The sequence below is a fragment of the Scyliorhinus torazame genome, chromosome 16 (assembly GCF_047496885.1).
Source record: "Scyliorhinus torazame isolate Kashiwa2021f chromosome 16, sScyTor2.1, whole genome shotgun sequence".
NCBI lineage: Eukaryota > Metazoa > Chordata > Chondrichthyes > Carcharhiniformes > Scyliorhinidae > Scyliorhinus > Scyliorhinus torazame.
Window position 1 is genome coordinate 119,664,744 of NC_092722.1, and position 27,348 is coordinate 119,692,091.

Below are 27,348 nucleotides of genomic sequence, written 5' to 3' on the forward strand. Positions count from 1 at the left end.
GATTCTCCGTCGGTGGGATCCTCTGGCAGTGCACTCACGTCCGTGGATTTCCCGACAGCATTGGGGTGCCCAAAATGAGAAACGCCATTGGCCCACCACCGGGATAAAGAATCCCGCTGCCGGAGGGGACACGCTGCACCAAAAATCAGGTGCGGCAGGACGGAAGGTCCTGCCCAAGGAATTTGAATCTGTCGTTGGAATCATGGTTTACAGTGATTGAGGCATGCAATGCTGTAAAACATTAAAGGCCTCATGTTATAACCCGTACAGGTCTTATGGGGTGGGGATGATCCACTACAAGCTATCCTGATAAGGGGGCGGGGGATCCTTAACACATTTCATGTGCCTTTGTATAAATAGAATCGGCCAGTCATGCACCAACTATAGAAGACGCAGTAGGGACGACAAGAACTGTACTTAATAGTTAACGTGTTGAATAAAATAAGTTCTGTTTTTCTCTACAACTCAGTGTGGAATCCTTTTGTTGCCCCTTACAAAACCTCAATAGATCTTCAAGAAGAGAGAATCCCTTTAAAATTGCATGTCCTCATACATTTAAATGATATAAGACTTTGGCAAAAAATAATCACATTTCAGAAGAATGTAACCATCCTGAATGGAACATTGATGATAGGGTTCCAGAACCAATTTTACACACATTTCCACCATTTTAATTCAACAAGGTACAGAATATATGAAAAATGTTGTGGGCAGATGGTGTGGTGGTAAAGTTACTGGACTAGCAACCCAGAGGCATAAACTAAAGCCCTGGGGGCTTGGGTTCAAATCGCATTGTGGCAGTTGGTGGAATTTGAATTCAATCAATGTATAATTAAATCATAAAAAATACAAATCTGGTAAACATGGAACTACCATCGATTGTTGCAAAAGCCTCTCTGGTTCACTAATGCCCTTTCGTGAAGGAAATCTGTCTGGCCAACATGTGACTCCAAACCCATAGCAATACAGTTGCTACTTAACTGCTTTCTGAAGCAGGATCCTCCATTTAAGAACAATTAGGGATGGACAATAAATGCTGACCGGGCCAATAAATGTAGATAAATTTAACTGGAATACCATCCAAGATCAAGTTTGAATTGTTCATTATCTCAATCCCCAGTGATGATTGGCTTATGCCGGCCTTAAAAGATGTGCAGGAAAGATAGGTCTTCGAGACTGTGAAGGCTAGTCACCCCGAGAGGAACAATTCGTTTGACTGTAACACAATCCCAAGTCAATGGTAACTTTAGTTTATTTGAAGGCATAATTGTGGCTCAGGAGGTCTTGTTGTGCAGTGGGTAGCAACCGCTGTGTCTGGGCCAAAGCTCTGGGTTCAAGCATCACTCCAGCATTTATTTATTTTTATTTTTTTTTTAAATAAATTTAGCGTGCCCAATTCATTTCTTTCCAATTAAGGGGCAATTTAGCCTGCACATCTTTGAGTTGTGGGGGTGAAACCCACGCAAATACGGGGAGAATGTGCAAACTCCACAAGGACAGCTACCCAGAGCTGGGATCGAACCTGGGACCTCGGCGCCGTGAGGATGCACAGCTAACCCACTGTGCCACCGTGTTGCCCCCACTCCAGCATTTATGACCAAGTAAGTTGCATTCATAATGAGTATCAATCTGAACAACCTACCAACAGCAGCCAGTAAGAACAGGAGAAATTCCTGGTCAGCCATGAGGTGGAAAGAAAATTGGGGCCTATCACTATTCATACATCTGGACTACAACATGCATGTAAAAGAGCATGTTGCCACAGCAACCTGGACTCCTAGAAGGGGCTGGATGACCAGTGTGTATCATAAGAACATAAGAATTAGGAGCAGGAGTAGGCCATCTGGCCCTTCGGGCCTGCTCTGCCATTCAATGAGATCATGGTTGATCTTTTGTGGACTCCTTTTGAGGTTCGATCCCCGTTTCGGCTAGGATGGATTTAAGACCTGCCTCCTCGCCCTACACATGTTGGAGGTTGTCATACTGTGGGTCATATCTGCCTTTGGGCAGAGAATTGAAGAAGAAGTATGCCTCAAACCTGCACAATAATTTCATCTAACCTGACATCTCAATAGTGATTCTCATTATTTATTCTACCGTTTAAGGACGTAATGACAGAAGATAAAGTTGATATGTTTTGTTATGTTGCCTTTGTAACATAAGCGGCTTCCTTGTGTTGCATTTGTCAAAGGAAGGTTCAGACGTGTAGATAACTTCAACGCATTTATTTACACTATGTACACTTTTATAACTTGAGTTCGACACTACTGCTAATTCTATTATAGCTACCCAGACTGACCAACCAGCTGCTGTTTTCCACGTGGTGGGTGTAATATTGAATCAACCCTGTGCATGTCCTTACTGACTGTCTCCACTGGCCAAAGGGCTGATCATGTGTGTGGTGTCCTTTATATATGGGTTGGTGTAATGCCCCCCTGTGGTCGTGTCACCTCCTTGTGTATCGTGAATGTCCATTGGTCACCTCCTATCTAGCTTATCTATTAGTTGAGTGTGTGTGTGTGATGTTTCTGGTGCTCCCTCTAGTGTCTGTCTAGCTTACATGTATTTACAGTGATGCACATCACCACATCCTCCCTTTTTTATATGTTCATATTTTCTGTACACTTCAAGAAAAACTGAACAAAGAACAGGTAGATAAGGTAAGGTATATACAAGTCATGGGAACGGTGATTAAACAATAAGTCCAAATAATTCATGTGAGTCCATAAACCATCAATCGTCATGGTCAAATGTCTCTCTTGGTTATGAACGCCATCAATGTTTCCGAGCCACAGGAACCAAGAAGTGGTCAAATCACTTCGCTGTCTTATTTGGAGTCCCTTTCTTTTTTTATGTTTGTGGTGGTGCTGTCGGATGGCATCTTGTAGCTGATAGGTCGTTGACATTGAAGAGGTACCATCAACAGTATCATTCGAGGTCATGGATGTGCCATATACTGAAGTTGGATAAGACTGTGCATACTGGTTCTGGCCACATGCTGTGCTGGAAGGGTGATTCTGCTGAGAAGCATTGAAGCATGTCGATTTGGAGACAGAATTGCTGCTCGCATCAATGTCTGGTGATGGTGTGAAACTAGAACCTTGCATCTGATAGGAATATGCTGTGTGGCCAGGCTGTGGTGCAGCAAATCCTGGGCTGTAACTAAGGCATCCAGTCTGTAGTGCAGATTGCACTGGCGGTAGTCCTCCTTCGGTCTTGATTCCATTAGTGGGCAATCCGTAGTGCTGGCCTGTTTGAGAATATGCTGCATAGACTGCTGGCTGCTGCAGGCTTGAATACTGGGTTTGTCCAGCATGACCTGTCATTGGCCGCACTGTTGGTGTAGAACAAATGTGTGGACATAGCTGTGGTGAAAATTGCTGTATTCCTCTTGAACTGCGGCCGCTGCTTGTTATTGCTGACCCAGTGTGATTGTTACGTGATCCATTTCCTGTCGTTGTGGCATCTGCTGTCACCCTGAGCATGCCATCACTGAGGTTGCGGCACTGCCTGTCTGGAGTAAAGTCTGGCGTTTGGTTGCTCCCCATCTGGAGTCTGGTCTGTTTTGTGTTGATGCTCCCCGTCCGGAGTCTTAGCAGGTTCACTGGAGTCAGCTGAGATTTCTTGAAGCTGCACGTCTGGAGTCGGAACATGCAGGAATGCATTGACTAGTGGAGAGGTTCGAGCAATTGAGGGTGGAAGTAGTGTGGTGTCACCAGTGGTCTCACAGTGATCGTCGAGTGCCTCTGTACACACTAGCTGAGGTCTGTCACTTTGTACTTCTTGCATGGGAAGTGGGATGTTGTCGTCACTCGTCTCACATACCGTGGGTAGATCCTCAGTAGCTGCTTGCTGTTCACTAGGGTTGGGTAAATTGTCAGAGTTTTCATCTGGTGGTGCAAACAATGTGGGTGGACTGTCATTGTCTTGCCGTTGTCCTTCATTTAGACTTGAACAGTCATCATCGCTTTGTCCTACATTGTAGCATGATAGGCCGTCATGGTTGTCCTGCTGTGCAGTGGAGCGTGGTAGACTGTTATAGTCTTCGTGCTGTTTACGTGAGCATGGCAGACTTACATCGTCTGCCGCTAGTTGGTCAGAGGAGGTTGCTAGACCCTCATGGTCTTGTTCCTGCAAAGACTGCGCAGCGGAGTCATGCGTTTCTGCCATTGTGGAGTCTGTCCACGAGCTTGCTGTGGAGTCTTGTGATACTGGAGTCACTTCTTGTGCATGCAAGGACTGCGGTGTGGAGTCTTGCATGTCTTCTTTCGTAGAGTCGGGAACCCTGAGTGGGGTGTGGACCACGCTCTGTGTGGCAGCAGGCCGCTCTCTGTGGGCTTGTACCGTTCTCTGTCTCTTAATTTCAGGCTGCAGCATCATCCTGCACTGATGAGTTGGGACGTCATATCTGCTGGGTTGAAGATCCTCAAATCCGAAGAATGAATCCGCATCTGCGTCGGATTCAATGCGGGGGTCGCCAATGTGCAACACGTCTAGTTGCGGTTCGGATTTGGTACTGGGGTAGCCTCTCAAGGTGAAAGGTTCGTCCGAGTGGTAGTCGTCTAGGACCATGGAGCTGTCATTGGACTCGCGAGGTCCAGAGAAAATGTAAAGGTTGGTATCGAAGTATTCCGAAGTATCAGAATCATCGGTTTGTGCGTAGGTGACTGCTTGTTGCAGGGTTCTTCGGAGGTTAAATTCATTTCCTGGTTCAATTTGAGGCATTGTGCTGTCATTCCAGGTGAAGGAAGGTTGTTTTACAGCTTTAAGAGGTTTTTTCTTTGATTTGGGACGTTTCCCCTTTAAATTGGTGCGGTCTGGGGCCTCTGACGTCATGACGCGCGTGACATTGCACGTCGGAAGCGATCGCGCATGCGCAGATCGCTGTTCCTTTATCGATGGCCGTTTTCTTGATTGCGCATGCATGGCGTCTCGCGCATGCGCAAACGAACCTTCCGGTTCTGCGCACTTCTCGCGCAACTGCGCTAGTGTAGTTCCTTTAGCAAGATGGCCGCCGACCCCGACCCAAATCGTTCTCTGGTCCGGGATTTTGGCCTCGAGGTGAGTCCTTGCGCTTCTCTTACCTTTTCTTGCCGATTGGAGTGTGTTTTCCTCACAGTATTTGCCGAATTTGTCCAGGACTGCCTGGAAGTCGCACCTGTTTTGCCCCTTGGAGAACTTGAATTTTTAAAAGATTTCTTCTGCTCTTGCACCGGCGATGGTGAGGAGGAGCTCTGTTTTTTCATCATCGGCCAAGTCTTTAAGTTCGGCTGCCACTAGGAAGAGTTCAAACGTTTGCCGGAATACCTGCCAGTTTTCGCGGAGATCGCCGTGGTACTGAAGCTGCTGTGGAACCGGAAGCTCGAACATCTTGCCTGGGTATTGCTGGTTGTCACTGTATGCTGAGGTATGGCTATCTGGATTTAAACAGTTCACTCCTGGTACCATGTTTTGTTATGTTGCCTTTGTAACATAAGCGGCTTCCTTGTGTTGCATTTGTCAAAGGAAGGTTCAGACGTGTAGATAACTTCAACACATTTATTTACACTATGTGCACTTTTATAACTTGAGTTCGACACTACTGCTAATCCTATTATAGCTACCCAGACTGACCAACCAGCTGCTGTTTTCCATATGGTGGGTGTAATATTGAATCAACTCTGTGCCTGTCCTTACTGACTGTCTCCACTGGCCAAAGGGCTGATCATGTGTGTGGTGTCCTTTATATATGGGTTGGTGTAATGCCCCCCTGTGGTCGTGTCACCTCCTTGTGTATCGTGACTGTCCATTGGTCGCCTCCTATCTAACTTATCTATTGGTTGAGTGTGTGTGTGTGATGTTTCTGGTGCTCCCTCTAGTGTCTGGCTAGCTTACATGTATTTACAGTGATGCACATCACCACAGATATTCCTGAATTGTTACTTAGTATAGCTTTGGAGTCACTGAGAAATTTTAGCGGAATGAAACAATGCCTTGGAGATTGTCACTAACATATCTTGGAGCATAATTTCAGTGCAGGATCAGTCCGGTTAGCGTCTTCGAGGAGTTTTCACATTCTGAAAACATTTTAAAATTGATCAGCCATGCAAACGGACAAGGCCAGGACAGCCTGAACTACAACATGCTTGCTGCCATCTGCAAACTGCTTCCTGCCTCAACCCAGTACAGCAATATAAACTGAGCTTCTGAACCACAAGGTACCTGTCTCTCATTTCCCAGAAACTGAATGAATAACTGTACTCGGGTAAGAAGTGAAGTCAAAGCCTCAAGGGGGTAACTTGATATAGTGCTGATCCGAATTTTAGGAGCTGCTGTCTCATGCCATTGAAAAGCTAAATACATAAAGCTCTTGCACAGATCTTCATTCTTCATGAAACTCGTGTCACAACAATGGAGAGCAGGACAATTACTCATGTTCTATTCTTTGCAGTGACGAGAAAGCCAATGATTGGCACATCGAACAAAGAGAAATGTTTCTTCAAAAAAATCAAGTATATGACTGCCAGTCAGAGATGATAATCATTTGTAAAAGTGCCGAGTTTTAATCACGGTAATTCTTTATTTGCTGGATCTTTTGTCTTGTTAGTCAAATAGATGCCTCGAATGACTGAAAATCCAAGGGAAGAAGTGAACATTTTAAAGAAAGCTCACTGTTATCTATTGTATTTGGCATGATCGTTCCACAAAGACTAATAAACAGCCGAATGATTAAATATCCAAACATGTTTTCGAAACTGCATCCTTACTTTTCCTCCTGGAGTCAGTGTAACACAAAGATCTGCATATCAGTGAACGCCACAACAATCAAACCGTATACCATTAGGGTCAAGAGGTAAAACAGAATTAAAACCACACCACACTCTGTTCAATCAACTCACGGTTACACAAACTCAGTGCATGATTCATGGGGAGTGCTAGACTGCAAAGTGGGCGATACTTACCAGCCTATTCAATGGAGAAAGATTGGATGGGTGTGAAACAGGCTATCGATGCACTCTCATCGATTTTGCACCATCACCAAACACCGATACCACATCCCCCCCCCCCCCCTCACCTGTGTACCCGTGGGCCCATACTCACAAATATGTTGATCAGAAGGTTAGTTAAACTTGCACCTCTGGACTGCATTGTGCTTTCATGAGAAGGTGACATAACATACAAGTAGGCATGACCCATTGGGATAAAACCTCCCAAATCAAAGACCATTGACTTCCTGGGCATCCTTCCACATCAGAGCAGGAAAGCAGTGCAGGAAGGGGACGTTACAGCCTACCGCAAGCTCAGACCTACAACCATTCTCCACTCACCCATGTGTGCAGACAACCTACAAACATTACGCATGGCACCTTGCAAAGCAAGGTCTATTTACCGATGTGTTGGGAAGCCAACAGATTCCTTCTCTGCCACTGTAAGCCTTTCTCATCAGGCAGATAGAATTGTCCTTGGCTGACAGCATGGCACCACGACATGCTTCTTGTATTCTTGGTGGAATGCATAATAAGGAAGGACTTTTACACACAAAGGACAATAGAAATTTGGAATTTGCTCCTTCAAAAGGTTGTGGGTGCTGGGGAACTTGAAGCTTTCAAGACTGGAATTAATAAAGTTTTATTATGTCAAGATAACAAGGGATACGGAGCAATGGCAGAAAGATTGAGTTGCAGTACAGATCAACGATGATTTAATTGAACAGCAAAACAGGCTTGAGGGGCTAAATGACCTGTTCCTATTGCCAACATTACTACATTTACACAAGCACTTCTGTTCGAAAGAAGTAATGTTTTCTACCACCAGTCAGAAACAAAGGTGGTGGCCAATGGTACAGTCACCATTGTGACACCGGTACCTTAAATACCATTGCAGAACTAGCCTGGAATAACCCAGAAGCATAAACAGAAGAGGACGGTGGTGGCATTGTTTGGTATTGGCCATGTCACTTGACCACTTTAACCTCATCCATCAGGTGTAATAATAGTGGGATTGGATGAACAGATGAAAATGGGCAGGGTGTTAAAATGGACAGTTGATCTGAAACTGCAATTTTCTGCAGGGCAGGTTAGGTTAGAATGAATCCATCTATTGCAGTTTAGTTGTGGTTTCCTTCTAAAATGCTGATACATCCGCAGCTCCAGAGCTGTCAAGCGGTCTAACAGGAGCTGCAACTGAACACATCTCTTGCACGTGGAGGAGCCAGGGACAGTGGACATGTCCCTGAGCTCCCACATCGCACACGAGGAGCATTAAGTTTCATACAGGCTGTCAATTCAGTTTTATTTTCTAAGGGTGCACAAGAAATATTTTGCATTAGGACCTCTGAGGCATTGTTCACAGGTAGCACAGGACCTTGAGTACAGGTCCTATGGTATCGGAAATATGACACCGGCTTATGCAGCATGACAATGCTTCATTTTATAAAATTGATTTAAGATTCAAGTAAATTCTTTCTTCCATCTCCAAATCTCTTACTCTGTTGCTTCCATCCTCCATTTTATTTTTGCCCACCTTCACGTAGTGGATTCCTGCTCACACCTACCGCTCCCCTGATCCACTGCCCACCCACAGCATCACTACTTCAAACAACTTTGTTTTTATTCAGCATTGTTTTCCAAACCCTCCTTCCTACCAGATTCCCCACAGTCGGCCACCATGGATCTTCTTCTGAATCAATCTGAAGGCCTCAGCCTTAATCACATTCAGCACAGATTTACATACCCATCCATTGCTAGCACTGGATGTTTTCCTCCTTTCTCCCACCTCTTTCCCACCTGGTATCTCTCAATGGTTTCTTTCTATCTCCCTCTTCCACCCATAAGTGCAATTTCCGTCATGTGACCCGCCCTCCCAATCCAGGTTGTAATCATTTAACTTAATCACCTCAAAACTCAATCTACCAGTTCTCACTCCGTCATCGCCTCCAGCATCCATTCTGAACTCTGACATTCTGCCACTCAAAGCCTATCCCAGAATGAGCAACAAAACTATTACTCCTGCCCTCATCAACCTCAAACACATCAACCTTATGTCTTTCCTCCAGTCTCACTCTATATTTCCCTCCTGCCTTATGTCCAAGTCTTTCAGGTGAAACATTAAACCAACGTTCAACCTACACTCACAAGCAGGCATAAAAGATCCCATGGAACTATCTCCAAGAAGAGGTGGCCTGCTCAATATTTACCCCTTAACCAACATCACAAAATAACGGATTATCTGATTATTTATCCCATTGTTGTTTACGGAAGCTTGCTGTGCGCAAACTGCCTGCCATGTTTCCTGCATTACGATAGTGAATACTCTTCAAAAAATATGTATGTGGCGCACAAAGACTCCGTGAGACGAATAGAGTGAAGTCGATGAGGCTTTATTAAGCGTGTCTGTTCCCCAGCAGCCCGATAGTAAACTGGCCTGCGGGGGAAGGCACCGGCTTCTTATACTTCGCCTTCAGGGCAGAGTATGAGGTCAACGGCCAACCAGGACCCGGGATCTGTCAGCCAATGACATTAGGGCTTCCAGTCCCACATGACCCCCAATACATACTACCACAATGTAATTATCTGTAAAGAGCTGGAGGACATCCTGATGCTGTGAAATGCGCTGTATAAATGCAAATCTTCCTTTCTCTCTTCACACCAAGTGTTAAGCCTGAATGAAGAGACCAAACAGTACACTCTAGTGGTAGACACATTTAAAATTTGCTGGATTGACATTTTAATAATTTATTTTAAATCTGATGCCAGAAGAGAAATAAAACCAAGCTCTGATAGAGTTGGCGGCACGAGGAAGCTCATTACCTCATTGCAAGGGGGACATCTCTTCACATGTCTCCTTGGTACATTCAGTATCGACTGCACTTATTTCAGAATGACCCTCAAACATTGATTAATTATGATATTGGCCATTTTACAGAAAATCAAGCAGTAAATCTCAAACAATCCGAATTAGCTACCCTCCGCCAGCAATCGAAATCCCTCAAACGATTTAATTCAGAAAATAAACAATGACATTAATTTCCGCTCACTTATTAGGAGTAGCAAAGTAATATTGGTGCATGTTTATTTTCAGTTTTATGAATGAATTCTTACAAAGTAAATACTGGATTTTATCACTATTCTGGATGATTTAAAAAAAAAACTAAATTTAGAGAAAGTGAAAATCTTACTAACATTCTACTTTTTGCAAAACTTTGTAATTAATATGAGCCTTGACTGAATGACCCACTTTCATACAGTTCCTGTAATCTGTGTTGGTTTATCTCACCCTTTTTTCCAATAAACCGGCAAAGAAATGGATTTAAAATGGGGCGGAAAAGTTACTTTTACAGCTAGCTACCCATGTGAATAAAGGTTTGGTTAAGCGGTTTTGTAACAATTTCTGAAGATCAGAAATTCAAATGTCCAGCACCCCACCCCCATCCTTTTTTAAAATCTGAAAAATAAGATCAATTCCTGGAAGGTGGAAACCAAAGTGTACTGAAAGACTTCCACCAGTTTCCAATGTTCACAATCACAAGTGATTTTGATGATGTAAATAAGGAACAACTCCTTGCGGTTGCAGAAAGGTCAGGAACTAAAGGCAACATGAAGAAGCTTTTCTTTTATACACTGTAAGCTGTTGTCATCTGGAAAACAAAGGGCGGTGGAAGGAGATTCAACCGTAATATTCAAAGGAGAATTGGATAAATATTTAAATGGAAAATAAATTGCTGGGGTGTAGGCAAAGAGCAGGGGTAGTTGAATTAATGCACTGCTCTGTCAAAAAACTGTCAGAGGCATATTGGGCTGAATGGTCACCTTCTGTGCTGTTTCATTCTCGAATTCTATTATATCAATGTTGGAAATATCAGAACAAATATCAACATCAAGAAAGCGCAGATTGGATGGGCAGATCTTACGTGTGGAATTAAATTCCATCAATACCATGCCAACAATGGCATTTAATGCCACCCTCCGGGGAAAACCTCAGACTATATAGCTGCTGGCATTACCATGCTAATACCTGCACCTTGTGGCCTATATGCTACCTCCAATTTCAATTTTTTGTTGAGTCATGGTTAACTTTAAATTGCGGACTCATGCCTATCAGAAACCAGACAAAGAGTTCAATCTCATTTGTTTGAAGGATTATCATAGCCTGTAAAGAGAGAAGGCTGTCATCAGACCACTCTCTACTGGATTCAAATGCCAATTCCAGAGATCAAGCAATAGAATAATTCTAATCCACCTCGCTGTAGAGCTTTCATTCAGATATATTGTTGAGCAATGTATACCCCGAACTGGATGGAGATTGAGAATCAAATCAGTGCTGTTATTCCTTAATGGGAGAGTAGAAAACAACACAGAGAATATTGTGCCAAAATTGTAATGTTGTTGCTAATGGTCTTTCAGAAATATTATAGCATTAGAGGTGATAAGAATGTGCCTTCTGAGGCACTTATATGATTGCAGCATAGCCTCATTGCAAAGCATAAGCTTACTATCAAATTAATAATCCATTAGAAGAACTTTTTGAAATATAGTACTCAGATAATGGCTGCTATGATTTAGATCTGTATCCATATTAGCAGCTGATATAGAGGCTGTATTTGGTATATTTCGATTGTTTCATAGTTTTCAATGCTTATTTTAGTTTAAAAGAAACTAGACTAATGGAATTGGTGAATATAAATAATCACACTATTGTAAAAGAATTATGTCTATTCCTTTAGATTGCATTGTGTCCATGAATTGTTCATTTTTATGCCTCTGTCCTTGAAAGCACCTCAGACAAAATGGGTGGTTTCAAATATCTCCCTTTACTTCCTGACAAGCTCTTCCGATTGAAATCAATAGGCACATGAGTAGCTGGAATAATCTATTTTCTACTCGCAGAGTGCTTATGTCCAGTATTAACACTATCTACATTTACTGTAAAGAAGTGTCATTTGAATGAGAAAGATTTGCAGACGTCCGCACGGATGTACAATTATTCCAAACTTCCAAACACATGAGGGTGGTTGCCCAATCCTGCACCATCAGCTGGGATGCAGGGTGGGAACTGAAGCTGCCAAATGTAATAGGAATGTCCTTCTGCTGCCCATCATTGCTCACACATTTATGAAGGGCTCCAGTTTAAGCTTGGCCACCAGGGATGAGAACTCAGGTCAGATAAGCCCTCAGGTTACTGTTAACATTGACAGAGAGCAGCCAGCAGCTTTGAAATGTGGAGATTCAAAATCTTTCAAAGCTTTCTGTTATAACCCGCATGAGACCTATGGGGTTGGAACAATCAGTCTCCCCATGAATCTTGCCGATTACCAGCTCCCCGCTAAGGGGGTGAGGAGCCTGAGGTAATTCATGGTAAGTCATCTGTATAAAGTCGGTCAGGTATGGAACCGACAGCGCAGACCTGGCTGGGATCTGACATATATTTTAAATATAAGTGCATTGCAATAACCCAAGTTTTCTTTTGAGTAACTCGGTCCGGACTCGTACATGGCCTACAAAGCTTTCAAATCGAAAACTTTTAAAAGTACATTCAGCAGCTGTGCAAAGTTGTACAACAGACTGGCTGGTGTAGAATAGGAATTCATTGCCTGAAGAGTGGTGGAAGCAAGATATTCAATAGCAATATTCAAAAGGGAATTAGACTGATAGACTTGAAAGTGGACTATTTGTATTGAGAGATTTGGGGATCTCTTCATTGAGGAGAGGTTCCCGAGCCTGTAGGAGCTAGAGGAGGAGTTTGAGTTGCCGTGTGGGAACGGATTTCGGTACCTGCAGGTAGGGGACTTTGTCCAGAGGCAGATTCCAAGCTTCCCTCGCCTCCCTCTAAGGGGACCACTGGATAACGTGATGTCAAAAACAGGGGTTGGGGAGGGGAGGGTCTCGGAACTATATAAGGAATTGATGGGGTGGGAAGGTGATGAACTAGTTACCTTTATTCGTAATATCAAAGAGGTGTATTGGTTGGATGGTAGTCACGCTGTCGGAAACATAACGCGGCAGGTTTAGCACACTGGGCTAAATAGCTGGCTTTTAAAGCAGACCAAGGCAGGTCAGCAGCGTGGGTTCAATTCCTGTACCAGCCTCCCCAAACAGATGCCGGAATGTGGCGGCTAGGGGCTTTTCACAGTAACTTCATTCGTGGCAATAAGCGATTTTCATTTCAAACAACACCTGGCTCACCAGTCCTGAAATCTTGAAGGGATTTGCACAGATGGGTATTCCTGTGCACGCACATGTTACACCTTATCAAGTGCAGGATGAAATGAGAGCTTGGATTGGAAAGGAACACCAGAAATTTGTCTGCCTCCTTGGGGAGTATGGTGCCAAAGTGACAAACCAACTTCATTTTGAGAACGAAACAACCTCTGTGGATTATCACTTCCGGGTGCTTTAAACATTCAAAGCTGCTTTTGATCCATTGTGATGGAATTATTCCACGATGCTCAATTTCAACTGATCCAAATGAAATAGAATAGAAAAACGATAAGTGAAGGTGAAGAGGAAGTGGGAGGACGAGTTGGGGGAGTTGGAAGTCTGGCTATGGGAGAAGGCCCTGAATAAAGTCAATGCATCCTTGTTGTGTGCCAGGTTCAGCCTGATCAGTTTAAGGTGGTCCACAGGGCTCATATGATGGTGGCCCGGATGGGTAGGTTTTTTGCGGAGGTGGAGGACAGGTGTGGGAGGTGCGGGAGAGGTCTGGCGAATCATGTACATATGTTTTGGGCGTGTCCGAAGCTGAGGATATTTTGGCAGGGATTCTCAGATGTCATGTCAGAGGTCCTGGAAAGGAGGGTGAGAATCCGAGTCGAGAGGTGGCAATATTTGGAGTGTGGGAAGATCCGGGAGCTCAGCGGGGGGAGAAAAGCCGACGTTTTGGCTTTTGCCTCCCAGGTGGCCTGGAGACGGATTTTGCTGGGAACCTTCAAAGTCTGGGGTGTGGGTCAGTGACATGGCAGGGTTTCTCAGGCAAGAGAAGATTAAGTTCGTCTTAAGGGGTTCATTACAGGGGTTCGCTCAGAGGTGGCAGCCCTTCATCAACTTCTTTAACGAAAAGTGACCGTCAGCAGAAGGGGTGGGGGGGGATTGCGGTGGTAGGGGGAAGAGGAGGCATGGAAGTGGAGAATAAGAGTAGGGAATCTAATATATGGGTAGCTAGGAGTTAGGGCAGGGAGAAGTTAGGTATGTCACTGTGTGGTTTTTGCGTGTGTTGGGCCGGTCTGCTATTTAGAATGTTGATATGTTAAAATGTAAAAATTATAAACGCCTCAATAAAATGTTTTCCAGAAAAAAAGAAAGTGGACTATTTGTAGGACTCCGGAGATTGACTCGGGGAGTGAAACTAAGTGGATAACCCTTTTGAACAGCTAGTACAGGGCATGGTGGGCCGAGTGGCCTCCTTTTATGCTGTACAATTTTGTCTACATGGCCGGTCATCTCCATGCCAGCATGTACTCCATACAAGATCAGAGAAGCAGGTTCCGGTATCAGCCCACTGTAGAATTATAGCCAAACAAGCTAAAACTTTATCTCTGTTGTGGGGCAGGATACTGGGAGAGTGAGGTGGAATTGGGTTAATATATACTTGTCTATAACATGTTGGAGAATGAAACACATTTCACCCACTGTGTGGGTCAAATTCTTGCGAACTGTGTTCAAAAACTTTGCAAGATAAGGCTCCTTACCTCAACTGCAGTTGGGAAAGGTTGCTAATTAAAGGTGTCACTAACGTTTTAAGTAACAACCATGATTCTTTTTTCTTCTCGGCCAAACAGTCAGTTTTTTGGAACTTGTCAGAAGGACATATCCTTCCAAAAGAGCAGTGAAAATGTTCAGGTATGAAGAGGGACACACAACTGTTTTTGGGAAAAGAATAACTGATTCAGGCTCCTGGGCACACACACCGCTTTCATTGGCAGTTCCACAATCCTATCCTGAACAGCCTGACCTTGGAAGCTCCACTTATGGATTTGGACCCTGAAGCTGATATTGAGCTGACAATATAAATGTAATGGTGGCATCAAGTTCCTATGCATTTAACTCTTGGGCCTTTACACTGATAATGCCTGCTGTTGTATTGAATCTAATATGACTTGAAAATGTCCACATGGATGGGGTAGAGGTGAGGGTGAGGAAATTGGCTACCCTGTACCAAGCCTTCGCTTTCACCTAGAGAGGCATTTGACCTGCATCTTAAACACCCCCTAAAGTAAACGGGACCTCCTCTTGTGCAAGGATGAGCCTGATGCAGTTTAAGGTGGTGCACAGGGTGCATATGACTCGGGCGAGAATGAGTGGGTTCTTTTAGGGGGTAGCAGATGAGTGTGAGAGGTGTGGGCGGGGGCCAGCGAAACATGTGTACATGTTTTGGGATTGTGAAAAATTGGGAAGATTCTGGGTGGGAGTGTTCGCGGTCTTAGCCAGGATAGTGGAGGAGGGAGCGGACCTGGACCCTTTGGTGGCGATATTTGGGGTTTCAGAGAAGCCGGAGCTCATGGAGAGGAGGAAGGCCGATGTCATGGCCTTCGCCTCTCTGATTGCACGGCGACGGATTTTGCTGGAGTGGTGGTCGGTATTGCCACCGGGGGTAGTAGCATGGTTGAGTGACCTGTACGACTTCCTGCGGTTAGAGAAGATAAAGTATGAGTTAAGGGGCTCAGCAGGGGAGTTCGAGAAAAGGTGGGGGATGTTTGTGACCGTGTTTGAGGAGCTGTTCGTCTCTGGGGGGGGGGGGGGGGGGGGGGGGGGGGGATGGGGAGGGGTAGAGGGGGGGTGAAAAAGGAGAAAAATCTGATAAACTGTATAGTTGATTGTTGGGAAGAATGTTTCCCGGGGTGTTTATTTGCTGTAACCTACTTTGATACAAGTTTGAATAAAATGTGTTTTAAAAAATAAAAACAAAATAAACACCTCCTAAGTATTTCCACTGACTCTTTAATATTAACTGTTTAAATCCTGATCACCACCATAGCTGCTTCAAACTTTTCGCAATGTGTATAATCGCAAGCTCTAAGATTTTGATCGGGGTAGGGTCAATCTTCGATCAAAACCAACAGTAAACAGGTTCTCCACAGGTAAGCGTTAGATTTCTGCAAGGGTTTAGGATTTGGCCATCCGGAGTCAGGCCGATGTAGTAAAGGTAGAAACGTTCTTGTAATTTCATCTTACCCCACCAAAAATAGAATGCTGGCGTAGCTGAAGCTGCTGACTCCATCCAGCAGGCGAACAAAAATGGTCAAATTTCACCGTGGTGGAAGTATGCAGTGTCTCCACATAAATCAGTCATTTAACCCAACTGGGCTGTACTGGTGTTATTGACACACACTCACCACACTTGAATTACCTCTTCCCACTTTGTTCCCCTGCCATATTTGTCTATTCCCTTCTCCATCGTAAGTCAAACTTCCTCTTAAATGTGTCGGCACTATCTACTTCAGCCATGCCATATGTCAGTGAGCTACATCTTCTCATCGCTCTCTGTGTAAAAAAATCCCTGCTAAATTCTTTATTTGTTCTGTCAGTGGTTATTTTATATTTATTTCCCTTTGATCTGGACTCGCCCATGTCCACCATATTGAATCCTTCATAATGTTAAAGATCTCTATCAGCTCCTCTTAGTCTTTTATACCTCCAGAAAGGCCGGCATTAAATCCAGGCCCTCCAAGCGGACGTCTAATGCTTAATTAATGAAGGTTTGAGCTATGACAATCGGACACTTTCCCATCAGACACAAGTCTGACTCCAATCCCTCTCATCTTGAAGTGATTAGAATTCCTTCCTGTGAGGAACAGGTTTACATGAATTGTCTCTTAATATAAAAATGGTAGAAAATGCTGGAAACACTCAGCAGCTCAGGCAGCACCTGCGGAGAGCGAAACACAGCCAGGTCGATGGCCAGAACTAATGAAAGGTTATTGGTCTGAAAGGTTAGCTCTCTTAGCCAATGCTTACTAGCATTTTCTATATTTATATCAGATTTCCGGATTCTGCAATATTTAACTGTCCTTTTGACCCATTAGATTACGGGTCACAGCTGGAGTCCATTTTTGTCACAGTAGTAAAGTTCACATTTAAACACATTGTAAGAAATTTTTAAAAATAAAAATAGCTTATAATGCTGACCAACGTTTTAACAGTCGACATCAAAGAAGGAATAAAGACCCAGATTATAGGGCAATCCAGAGCATCAGCCCAAGGTAGTGCAAAATATTGGGGTCAAAAGGGAACAAAACATAACAAATCAGTGAACAGACTGAACATCATCCACAGTGTATATAAGAAAAGGAGAGTCAAAGTGAGCGTCAGACAAGTCTGAACTGGCTTGTATTCACTGAAAACAAATTTTACCCACAGCCATTGAAAATTGACTGTAATTTTAAAGGAAAAATTTTCAAGGAAATATTTTCTCCACTGACAGCTGATCAATGCCAGCCATGTCCATACTCATAGACTATATGAATGGACTGATGGGTGTTTGAGATTTCTGTCTAGGTAGGTGTGCGTGAGGGTTGTTGGAGATAGGGGACTAGGTTGAAAGACGTTAGACTATTCAGGCCTGAACAGATGTTAGCCATGAGGGTCCAGTGTATTTGGAATGACAGGGTATTCAGTAGTGATTTGCGTTTGGATGTCTTTGTGGTTGTGGGGATGGAGATTTGGATCTGGGTGTGTTTGGGGAGATGGGGTTGTTGGAGATTTGGGTCTGGGTGTGTTTTGGGAGATGGGGGTGTTGGAGATTTGGATCTGGATGTGCTTGGGGAGATGGTGATGTTGGAGATTTGGGTCTGGGTGTGTTTTGGGAGATGGGGGAGTTGGAGATTTGGGTCTGGGTGTGTTTTGGGAGATGGGGGTGTTGGAGATTTGGATCTGGGTGTGTTTGGGGAGATGGGGGTGTTGAAGATTTGGGTCTGGGTGTGTGTTGGGAGATGGGGGTGTTGAAGATTTGGGTCTGGGTGTGTTTGGGGAGATGGGGGTGTTGACGATTTGGGTCTGGGTGTGTTTTGGGAGATGGGGGTGTTGGAGATTTGTATCTGGGTGTGTTTTGGGAGATGGGGGTGTTGGAGATTTGGGTCTGGGTGTATTTTGGGAGATGGTGGTGTTGGAGATTTGGGTCTGGGTGTGTTTTGGGAGATGGGGGTGTTGGAGATTTGGGCCTAGGTGTGTTTTGGGAGATGGGGGTGTTGGAGATCTGGGTATGGGTGTGTTTGGGGAGATGGGGGTGTTGGAGATTTGGGTCTGGGTGTGTTTGGGGAGATGGGGGTGTTGGAGATTTGGGTCTGGGTGTGTTTTGGGAGATGGGGTGTTGGAGATTTGGGTCTGGGTGTGTTTTGGGAGATGGGGGTGTTGGAGATTTGGGTCTGGGTGTGTTTTGGGAGATGGGGGTGTTGGAGATTTGGGTCTGGGTGTGTTTTGGGAGATGGGGGTGTTGGAGATTTGGGTCTGGGTGTGTTTTGGAGGTGGGGTGTTGGAGATTTGGGCCTAGGTGTGTTTTGGGAGATGGGGGTGTTGGAGATTTGGGTCTGGGTGTTTTGGGTGGTGGGTGTTGGAGATTTGGGTCTGGGAGTGTGTTGGGAAATGGGGGTTTTGGAGATTTGGGTCTGGGTGTGTGTTGGGAGATGGGGGTGTTGGAGATTTGGGTCTGGGTGTGTTTTGGGAGATGGGGGTGTTGGAAATTTGGGTCTGGGTGTGTTTTGGGAGATGGGGTGTTGGAGATTTGGGTCTGGGTGTGTTTTGGGAGATGGGGGTGTTGGAGATTTGGGTCTGGGTGTGTTTTGGAGGTGGGGTGTTAGAGATTGGGATCTGGGTGTGTGTTGGGGAGATGGGGGCGTTAGTGATTTGGGTTTGTATGTGTTTGGGGATTGGAGTTTTTGTAATTTGGACTGGGTGTGATTTGGATAGGCGTTTTAGTGATTTGGGTTTGGGTGTGTTTGTGGGGTGTGTCAGAGATTTTAGACCGGTGTGTTTGTGAGGGGGGGGGGGGTGATAGAGTTTTTGGCTATTTGGATCTGGGTGTGTATGGGGGGTTTAGCAATTTGGGCCAGTGTGTGTTTGAGGGTGGGGATTGGAGATTTGAGTCTGGGTGTGTTTTGGGAGATGGGGGTTTTGGAGATTTGGGTCTGGGTGTGTTTGAGGGTGGGGGGAGTGTTGGAGATTTGGGTCTGGGTGTGTTTGAGGGTGGGGGGAGTGTTGGAGATTTGGGTCTGGGTGTATTTGAGGGTGGGGGGAGTGTTGGAGATTTGGGTCTGGGTGTATTTGAGGGTGGGGGGAGTGTTGGAGATTTGGGTCTGGGTGTATTTGAGGGTGGGGGAGTGTTGGAGATTTGGGTCTGGGTGTGTTTGAGGGTGGGGGGAGTGTTGGAGATTTGGGTCTGGGTGTGTTTGAGGGTGGGGGAGTGTTGAAGATTTGGGTCTGGGTGTGTTTGAGGGTGGGGGGAGTGTGGGAGATTTGGGTCTGGGTGTGTTTGAGGGTGGGGGGAGTGTTGGAGATTTGGGTCTGGGTGTATTTGAGGGTGGGGGAGAGTTGGAGATTTGGGTCTGGGTGTATTTGAGGGTGGGGGGAGTGTTGGAGATTTGGGTCTGGGTGTATTTGAGGGTGGGGGAGTGTTGGAGATTTGGGTCTGGGTGTGTTTGAGGGTGGGGGGAGTGTTGGAGATTTGGGTCTGGGTGTGTTTGAGGGTGGGGGAGTGTTGGAGATTTGGGTCTGGGTGTGTTTTGGGAGATGGGGGTGTTGGAGATTTGGGTCTGGGTGTGTTTTGGAGGTGGGGTGTTGGAGATTTGGGCCTAGGTGTGTTTTGGGAGATGGGGGTGTTGGAGATTTGGGTCTGGGTGTTTTGGGTGGTGGGTGTTGGAGATTTGGGTCTGGGAGTGTGTTGGGAAATGGGGGTTTTGGAGATTTGGGTCTGGGTGTGTTTGAGGGTGTGGGGAGTGTTGGAGATTTGGGTCTGGGTGTGTTTGAGGGTGGGGGGAGTGTTGGAGATTTGGGTCTGGGTGTATTTGAGGGTGGGGGGAGTGTTGGAGATTTGGGTCTGGGTGTATTTGAGGGTGGGGGGAGTGTTGGAGATTTGGGTCTGGGTGTATTTGAGGGTGGGGGAGTGTTGGAGATTTGGGTCTGGGTGTGTTTGAGGGTGGGGGGAGTGTTGGAGATTTGGGTCTGGGTGTGTTTGAGGGTGGGGGAGTGTTGAAGATTTGGGTCTGGGTGTGTTTGAGGGTGGGGGGAGTGTGGGAGATTTGGGTCTGGGTGTGTTTGAGGGTGGGGGGAGTGTTGGAGATTTGGGTCTGGGTGTATTTGAGGGTGGGGGGAGAGTTGGAGATTTGGGTCTGGGTGTATTTGAGGGTGGGGGGAGTGTTGGAGATTTGGGTCTGGGTGTATTTGAGGGTGGGGGAGTGTTGGAGATTTGGGTCTGGGTGTGTTTGAGGGTGGGGGGAGTGTTGGAGATTTGGGTCTGGGTGTGTTTGAGGGTGGGGGAGTGTTGGAGATTTGGGTCTGGGTGTGTTTTGGGAGATGGGGGTGTTGGAGATTTGGGTCTGGGTGTGTTTTGGAGGTGGGGTGTTGGAGATTTGGGCCTAGGTGTGTTTTGGGAGATGGGGGTGTTGGAGATTTGGGTCTGGGTGTTTTGGGTGGTGGGTGTTGGAGATTTGGGTCTGGGAGTGTGTTGGGAAATGGGGGGTTTGGAGATTTGGGTTTGGGTGTGTGTTGGGAGATGGGGGTGTTGGAGATTTGGGTCTGGGTGTGTTTTGGGAGATGGGGGTGTTGGAGATTTGGGTCTGGGTGTGTTTTGGGAGATGGGGTGTTGGAGATTTGGGTCTGGGTGTGTTTTGGAGGTGGGGTGTTAGAGATTGGGATCTGGGTGTGTGTTGGGGAGATGGGGGCGTTAGTGATTTGGGTTTGTATGTGTTTGGGGATTGGAGTTTTTGTAATTTGGACTGGGTGTGATTTGGATAGGCGTTTTAGTGATTTGGGTTTGGGTGTGTTTGTGGGGTGTGTCAGAGATTTTAGACGGGTGTGTTTGTGAGGGGGGGGGGTGATAGAGTTTTTGGCTATTTGGATCTGGGTGTGTATGGGGGGTTTAGCAATTTGGGCCAGTGTGTGTTTGAGGGTGGGGATTGGAGATTTGAGTCTGGGTGTGTTTTGGGAGATGGGGGTTTTGGAGATTTGGGTCTGGGTGTGTTTGAGGGTGGGGGGAGTGTTGGAGATTTGGGTCTGGGTGTGTTTGAGGGTGGGGGGAGTGTTGGAGATTTGGGTCTGGGTGTATTTGAGGTTGGGGGGAGTGTTGGAGATTTGGGTCTGGGTGTATTTGAGGGTGGGGGGAGTGTTGGAGATTTGGGTCTGGGTGTATTTGAGGGTGGGGGAGTGTTGGAGATTTGGGTCTGGGTGTGTTTGAGGGTGGGGGGAGTGTTGGAGATTTGGGTCTGGGTGTGTTTGAGGGTGGGGGAGTGTTGAAGATTTGGGTCTGGGTGTGTTTGAGGGTGGGGGGAGTGTTGGAGATTTGGGTCTGGGTGTGTTTGAGGGTGGGGGGAGTGTTGGAGATTTGGGTCTGGGTGTATTTGAGGGTGGGGGGAGTGTTGGAGATTTGGGTCTGGGTGTATTTGAGGGTGGGGGGAGTGTTGGAGATTTGGGCCTGGGTGTATTTGAGGGTGGGGGAGTGTTGGAGATTTGGGTCTGGGTGTGTTTGAGGGTGGGGGGAGTGTTGGCGATTTGGGTCTGGGTGTGTTTGAGGGTGGGGGAGTGTTGGAGATTTGGGTCTGGGTGTGTTTTGGGAGATGGGGGTGTTGGAGATTTGGGTCTGGGTGTGTTTTGGAGGTGGGGTGTTGGAGATTTGGGCCTAGGTGTGTTTTGGGAGATGGGGGTGTTGGAGATTTGGGTCTGGGTGTTTTGGGTGGTGGGTGTTGGAGATTTGGGTCTGGGAGTGTGTTGGGAAATGGGGGTTTTGGAGATTTGGGTCTGGGTGTGTGTTGGGAGATGGGGGTGTTGGAGATTTGGGTCTGGGTGTGTTTTGGGAGATGGGGGTGTTGGAGATTTGGGTCTGGGTGTGTTTTGGGAGATGGGGTGTTGGAGATTTGGGTCTGGGTGTGTTTTGGAGGTGGGGTGTTAGAGATTGGGATCTGGGTGTGTGTTGGGGAGATGGGGGCGTTAGTGATTTGGGTTTGTATGTGTTTGGGGATTGGAGTTTTTGTAATTTGGACTGGGTGTGATTTGGATAGGCGTTTTAGTGATTTGGGTTTGGGTGTGTTTGTGGGGTGTGTCAGAGATTTTAGACGGGTGTGTTTGTGAGGGGGGGGTGATAGAGTTTTTGGCTATTTGGATCTGGGTGTGTATGGGGGGTTTAGCAATTTGGGCCAGTGTGTGTTTGAGGGTGGGGATTGGAGATTTGAGTCTGGGTGTGTTTTGGGAGATGGGGGTTTTGGAGATTTGGGTCTGGGTGTGTTTGAGGGTGGGGGGAGTGTTGGAGATTTGGGTCTGGGTGTGTTTGAGGGTGGGGGGAGTGTTGGAGATTTGGGTCTGGGTGTATTTGAGGGTGGGGGGAGTGTTGGAGATTTGGGTCTGGGTGTATTTGAGGGTGGGGGGAGTGTTGGAGATTTGGGTCTGGGTGTATTTGAGGGTGGGGGAGTGTTGGAGATTTGGGTCTGGGTGTGTTTGAGGGTGGGGGGAGTGTTGGAGATTTGGGTCTGGGTGTGTTTGAGGGTGGGGGAGTGTTGGAGGTTTGGGTCTGGGTGTATTTGAGGTTGGGGGGAGTGTTGGAGATTTGGGTCTGGGTGTATTTGAGGGTGGGGGGTTGGAGATTTGGGTTTGCCGATGGGGGAACAGGCAGGGAGTATTGGATTTCTAGTAAAGAAGCTAAATGACATCGGTGTCTCAGACATGACCTGTGGAAGGCGCGATGAAAGTTTCAATTGACTGTCTGCAACTGTCTCTCTCTTTCCTGGAAAGGCTATTATTTTCCAATGGCCGCATCAATTATTTACCATCAGCTTTAACAACAGCAGTTGCCTCCGGAAGCATTGCATCTGCTGCTGAATTCGGGGCCCCAAGCAGACTGCAAGGAGATGCTGTGATTTCTGCCTCCAGCTGTCACGTTGCCTCTTGCCAGCGCCGAGAGGGTTAAGTGGTGCTGCTGGTCTCCCCTGACTGAGCCCCACCCTGTCCCCCGGGGCAGCTCCCATTAGTTGGGAGCCTGCCATCCACTCTCGCTGTTTCAGGCGCTGCTTTGTTCAGCCTGCTGGACAGCCAATAAATGCCCATTAATTGAAAGTGACTTTCGGCTCGCTGTTGACAGCAGGGCGAGGCGGCCTGCACCCTGCCTGCCTGGGAAACAGTGGAAAAACCCTCCTGGACAATTGGGGCTTTTTTCAACTTGTCAATTCTTGTTCTATCTCATCAACCGACTCCCCACCCCCCAAAAATGTGGCAACCCTCTTGTTTCAGTAATTGTTCTTTTAAAAAAAGTATTTGTTAGACTGTGTATATTTTACAATAGATAAAGTTCCGAGAGAATCGAGCCTCTGTACCGGTGGCGAGTCCATAGTCAAGGGTCTGAGTTCCAAAAGTGTCTGATTGACGATTGGGCTTTTATGGAGGTTGCCAGTGAGGATCCCGCCTGTGGTCCCCACCTCCCTCCCCCAGTCACATTCAACCGGTCGAATTGGAAAAAGTGAAGCATTTACAGGGAATTTAACAATGTCGAACCGTTCCATGTCGCGTCCAGCTTTGGCAAAGCGAAGGAAGTCAGAAAATGATCCCATCACCATCTCAAATTTAACACCCGCCTCTGGAACGCATGGGAGCAGCGAATGGTTACTAGGGGAAATGCTTGTTACATCGACACAGGGGCGATTGATTATGTTCAGTCTGATGTTCGATGGTCAGTGCGTGACTTTAACTTGCTGACAAGGTCGCGCTTCTTCTCGGGAGCTCTGAAAGTACCAGTTTCTTCCCCATGTCCCATACTATCCCGACTATCAACTTCTAAACACTCATCGGTATCGAGTTCGGAAACGAGTTGTTAACTATATCAGTATAACATGTACTCGTACAAAACTTCCTTCGCCATTCAAAGTGCCTGGTTTAGTCATTCCCATATTAATTTTCCAAAAGCTACCCATCTCTAACGTAACCTACAGGTGTTTTAGGGTTACTTTTGTTCAATAGCTAATTTTTTGGAAATTTGGAGAGACGATTCATACATTCAGGGCAGGAAGAGCGCAGAGAGGTCCAGGACATGCCAATTAATGTGCTCCCAAAGAAGCATCCAGCCCATAACTCCGGTCAGCACACACACACACTGCCCTCCTCACAGCTAAGAGGCTGTTAAGACTGGGCCATCTCCTGGAGCTCACTGTTGAAATGGCCACACACACAGAAAGAGTATCATACCTCTCAGACTTGGCGTATCTCCTGAAGGACTGGGACTGGCGGGTAAGATCCTGGAAGGAGCGGTAAGTCTGTGGCTCGGCCGAGATACCCTGTGCCCTCCTGGTCCTGGGTGCCATCTGGGTGCTGGGCAGCACCGACTGGCATTTGTGCAACTTTCTCCGCAACTCCTGAATCTCCTCGTCCTTCTCCAGCAGCCGGGACTCCAGCTCCCGGATCCGATTGTCTTTCACCATCAGGACAGTGGCAAAATCCTTCTCCAGCTCGCTCATCTTCCCTCCCTTCCCGTTGACAAGGTCTAGAACAACCGCCAGAACCGGGGAGGGGAAGGGGGGGAGGGAGTTGTTATTAGCTTTTAAAACACACACACACACACCAAACAAATGCCGACCCTGATCTTGCAGTGAAGTGTGTGTGTGGGGCGGGGGGGAGAGAGGAGAGATTCGGATTGTGTGCTAATTGTTTCACTTGCTGAATGGAGTGTGGGGAAAGTGGGATGGGCTCCCTCCCAGTGAAATGCTGGAGTGGATGGATGCTTAGTGCTAAACCCGGACCTCCTCCTGGGGGAGCCGGAGATTATCTTTCATTCAAAAACCAATTAGTGTGTCCGCACTCCCTCTCCAGAGTCTCCCAGCCAATCAGCCAGTCACTCGCTCAGGGTCAGAATCCTCCGAGCGGACAATGGGATTTTCACTCCAGCACAGGAGGACTGACTTTCTGGTCAAGGAGCAGGGCTTCAATCCCCCTTCCCTGGTGTGATATGGGGGGGGGGGGGGGGCTGCAGCACTTGCACCGCCCACTAACACATTGTAGGGCTGTACCTTTTCTAAAACACTTCCTCGGGAAGGCACAGCTCATTCACCAACAATCACACACTTGTTATTCAGCAGCCTGTCCTGCCCCCTTTCAAACAAACGAAAAACGACCCATGGTGGGAACATCTCTTTTCCAGAACAAAGTGTGTCAGGAAGATTCCCCAGCCTGCTCCTCCCGCCCCAATCCATTCACACAAACACACTCCCCCTGCAGGAGGCGCAACCCCCTCTTTCTGGACACCGAGATTGACCTGTCAATCTTCGACCAGCGGTGAATTTCTCATTTGGGACACAGGTTAACATTTATCACAGCCTCTCCCGTCCTGCTGGGGGATCAAAGAGCGCCCAGTAATTATTAACTTTACAAGGGCACGTAATATGTTATCTGTTGGCTGCCATTCCCTTCACTCAGATCCCGTGCAGCGGGAACAGCAGAGAGCCGACTCTCCCAGACAGTGGGAGCTAACTTTCCTGGACAGTAACCCCCCCCCCCCCCCCCAACTGCATACGTCTCACTCAGTCCTATCCCATCTTTATTCGCGGGGGGGGGGGGGGGGCATCCGCCCGTGCTGACCCTTCGTGGCAAGTCATTTTCCGTCGTGCACTCTCCCAGTCGGTCAACGCACTTGATCCCCACTTCCAAGAGGGGCTGTTGGTCCGAATGCAACTGCTGCAGCCCACTCTCACCCTGCATCAAAGTCAGGGTTGAACTACACACACGTGGGCAGGTAACGCTTAACTGACCATTTGTAAAATGACTGTAAACCTGCATCAGGAAGATTTTATGGTGAATCTTTTCTAAGTTTATTAATAAAGGTGATGTTGACTATTGCACTTTACTTGTGTCAAGTTACTGGATGGAAAGTCAGCTGAAAAACTCCTTTAAGGAGCCTTTGTAAAACAGAGTGTGATCTTAGCCGTGTCTCGCAGCGAAAGAAATCTAGTCTGTTCCCAAACGCTCCACATTTCAGAAAAAATGCAACGGCTGGGAGGAGCTCCGTGCTAAATTTCTGTCTTTTGCAAATTGCAAGATATGGCTGGATTAAATTACGGATTCACGGTCAAAAGTGAAACTGTAACGTGTAAAAGCAAGAGTTGAAAGAACTGCAACTCCTCATTAGCTGAGTGATCGTTGTGTGATCTGCCAAAAGCTTCCCGTGCTGCACAAACTTCAATTACTTTGGCAGAACTTAAACAGGAACACAGCAGAACACCTTTATCCTGGCTCTAAACGGGACCTAGCGCCACCATGTGAGATATTTCCGTCATTGTCAACTGCTCAGGGATGCAGAAAGCCAAATTTATTCACAATGATTGAGAGACTGTTCGCAAGTATCATTGTTAAGTGAACACAAGGTATTTGTGAATTCTCTCCATCAGCTTCCCCAGCAGTATTTATGACAGGCGTGTACCAGAGCAAGAAATCTGCCTGAGCCAGGAAGGGTAGCTGCCACAACGAATTGATGAAGTGCATTAGTTTCCATGAGCAATATGTCATGGAGCCATCCAGGGAGCAGGCTATCTTAGATTTGGTAATGGGTAATGAGGCAGGTTTAATAAATGACTTCAGAGTCAAAGATCCCCTGGGAAGAAGTGATCATAACATGATAGAAATTAATATTCTGTTTAACAGTGAGAAACTTGGGTCAGAAACAACTGATTTTACTGAAAGGGAATTCCAATGAAATGAGAATAGAGTCCATTGAAGTGGACTGGACAGATAGATTAACAGGAAAGACAGTACAGGTAAAGTTAGCTAATGTCGCCAGAGTCCCAGATGACCATAGGTTGCTTTCCTCTTTGAGGAGAGAGCTGACTGGTGGTGATTTAACCTAAGGATCACCACCTTAGGCGGAGGGCAATGTTGAGAAGGCGGGCCTTAGTAAACAAGCAGCGGCAGACATTTAAGGACGTAATTCATGACTCTCAGTAAAAATATATCCCAGTAAGGAGGAAAGATTCTAAGAGGGAAAAGCCAACCATGAATAACCAAGGAAGTTAAGGAGAGCATTAAGTTGGAAGAAAAAGCATAATAGGAGGCAAAACTCAGCGATCACCCCGAAAACAGGGGATAAGTTCAGAATCCAACAAAAGAGGACTGAAAAGATAATAAAGAAGGAGAAAATAAGTTACAAGGGCAAACTAGTGAGGAATATAAAAACTGACAATGAGAGCTTCTTTAAATATAT

The 27,348-nt window shown here is 46.5% G+C and overlaps 1 protein-coding gene across 2 annotated transcripts in view; it reads right to left on the minus strand.

The window, feature by feature from the left end:
- LOC140393014 (cGMP-dependent protein kinase 1) overlaps positions 1–24,881 on the minus strand; it is a 1,245,261-nt gene extending 1,220,380 nt beyond the window's left edge. For both annotated transcript variants that reach the window (XM_072478937.1, XM_072478935.1), the window contains exon 1: positions 24,348–24,881. In XM_072478937.1, coding sequence (XP_072335038.1) covers positions 24,348–24,616 — 269 coding nt within the window. In that variant the 5' untranslated portion in view covers positions 24,617–24,881. The remainder of the gene's footprint in view (positions 1–24,347) is intronic.
- Between the last annotated feature and the right edge of the window lie 2,467 nt (positions 24,882–27,348).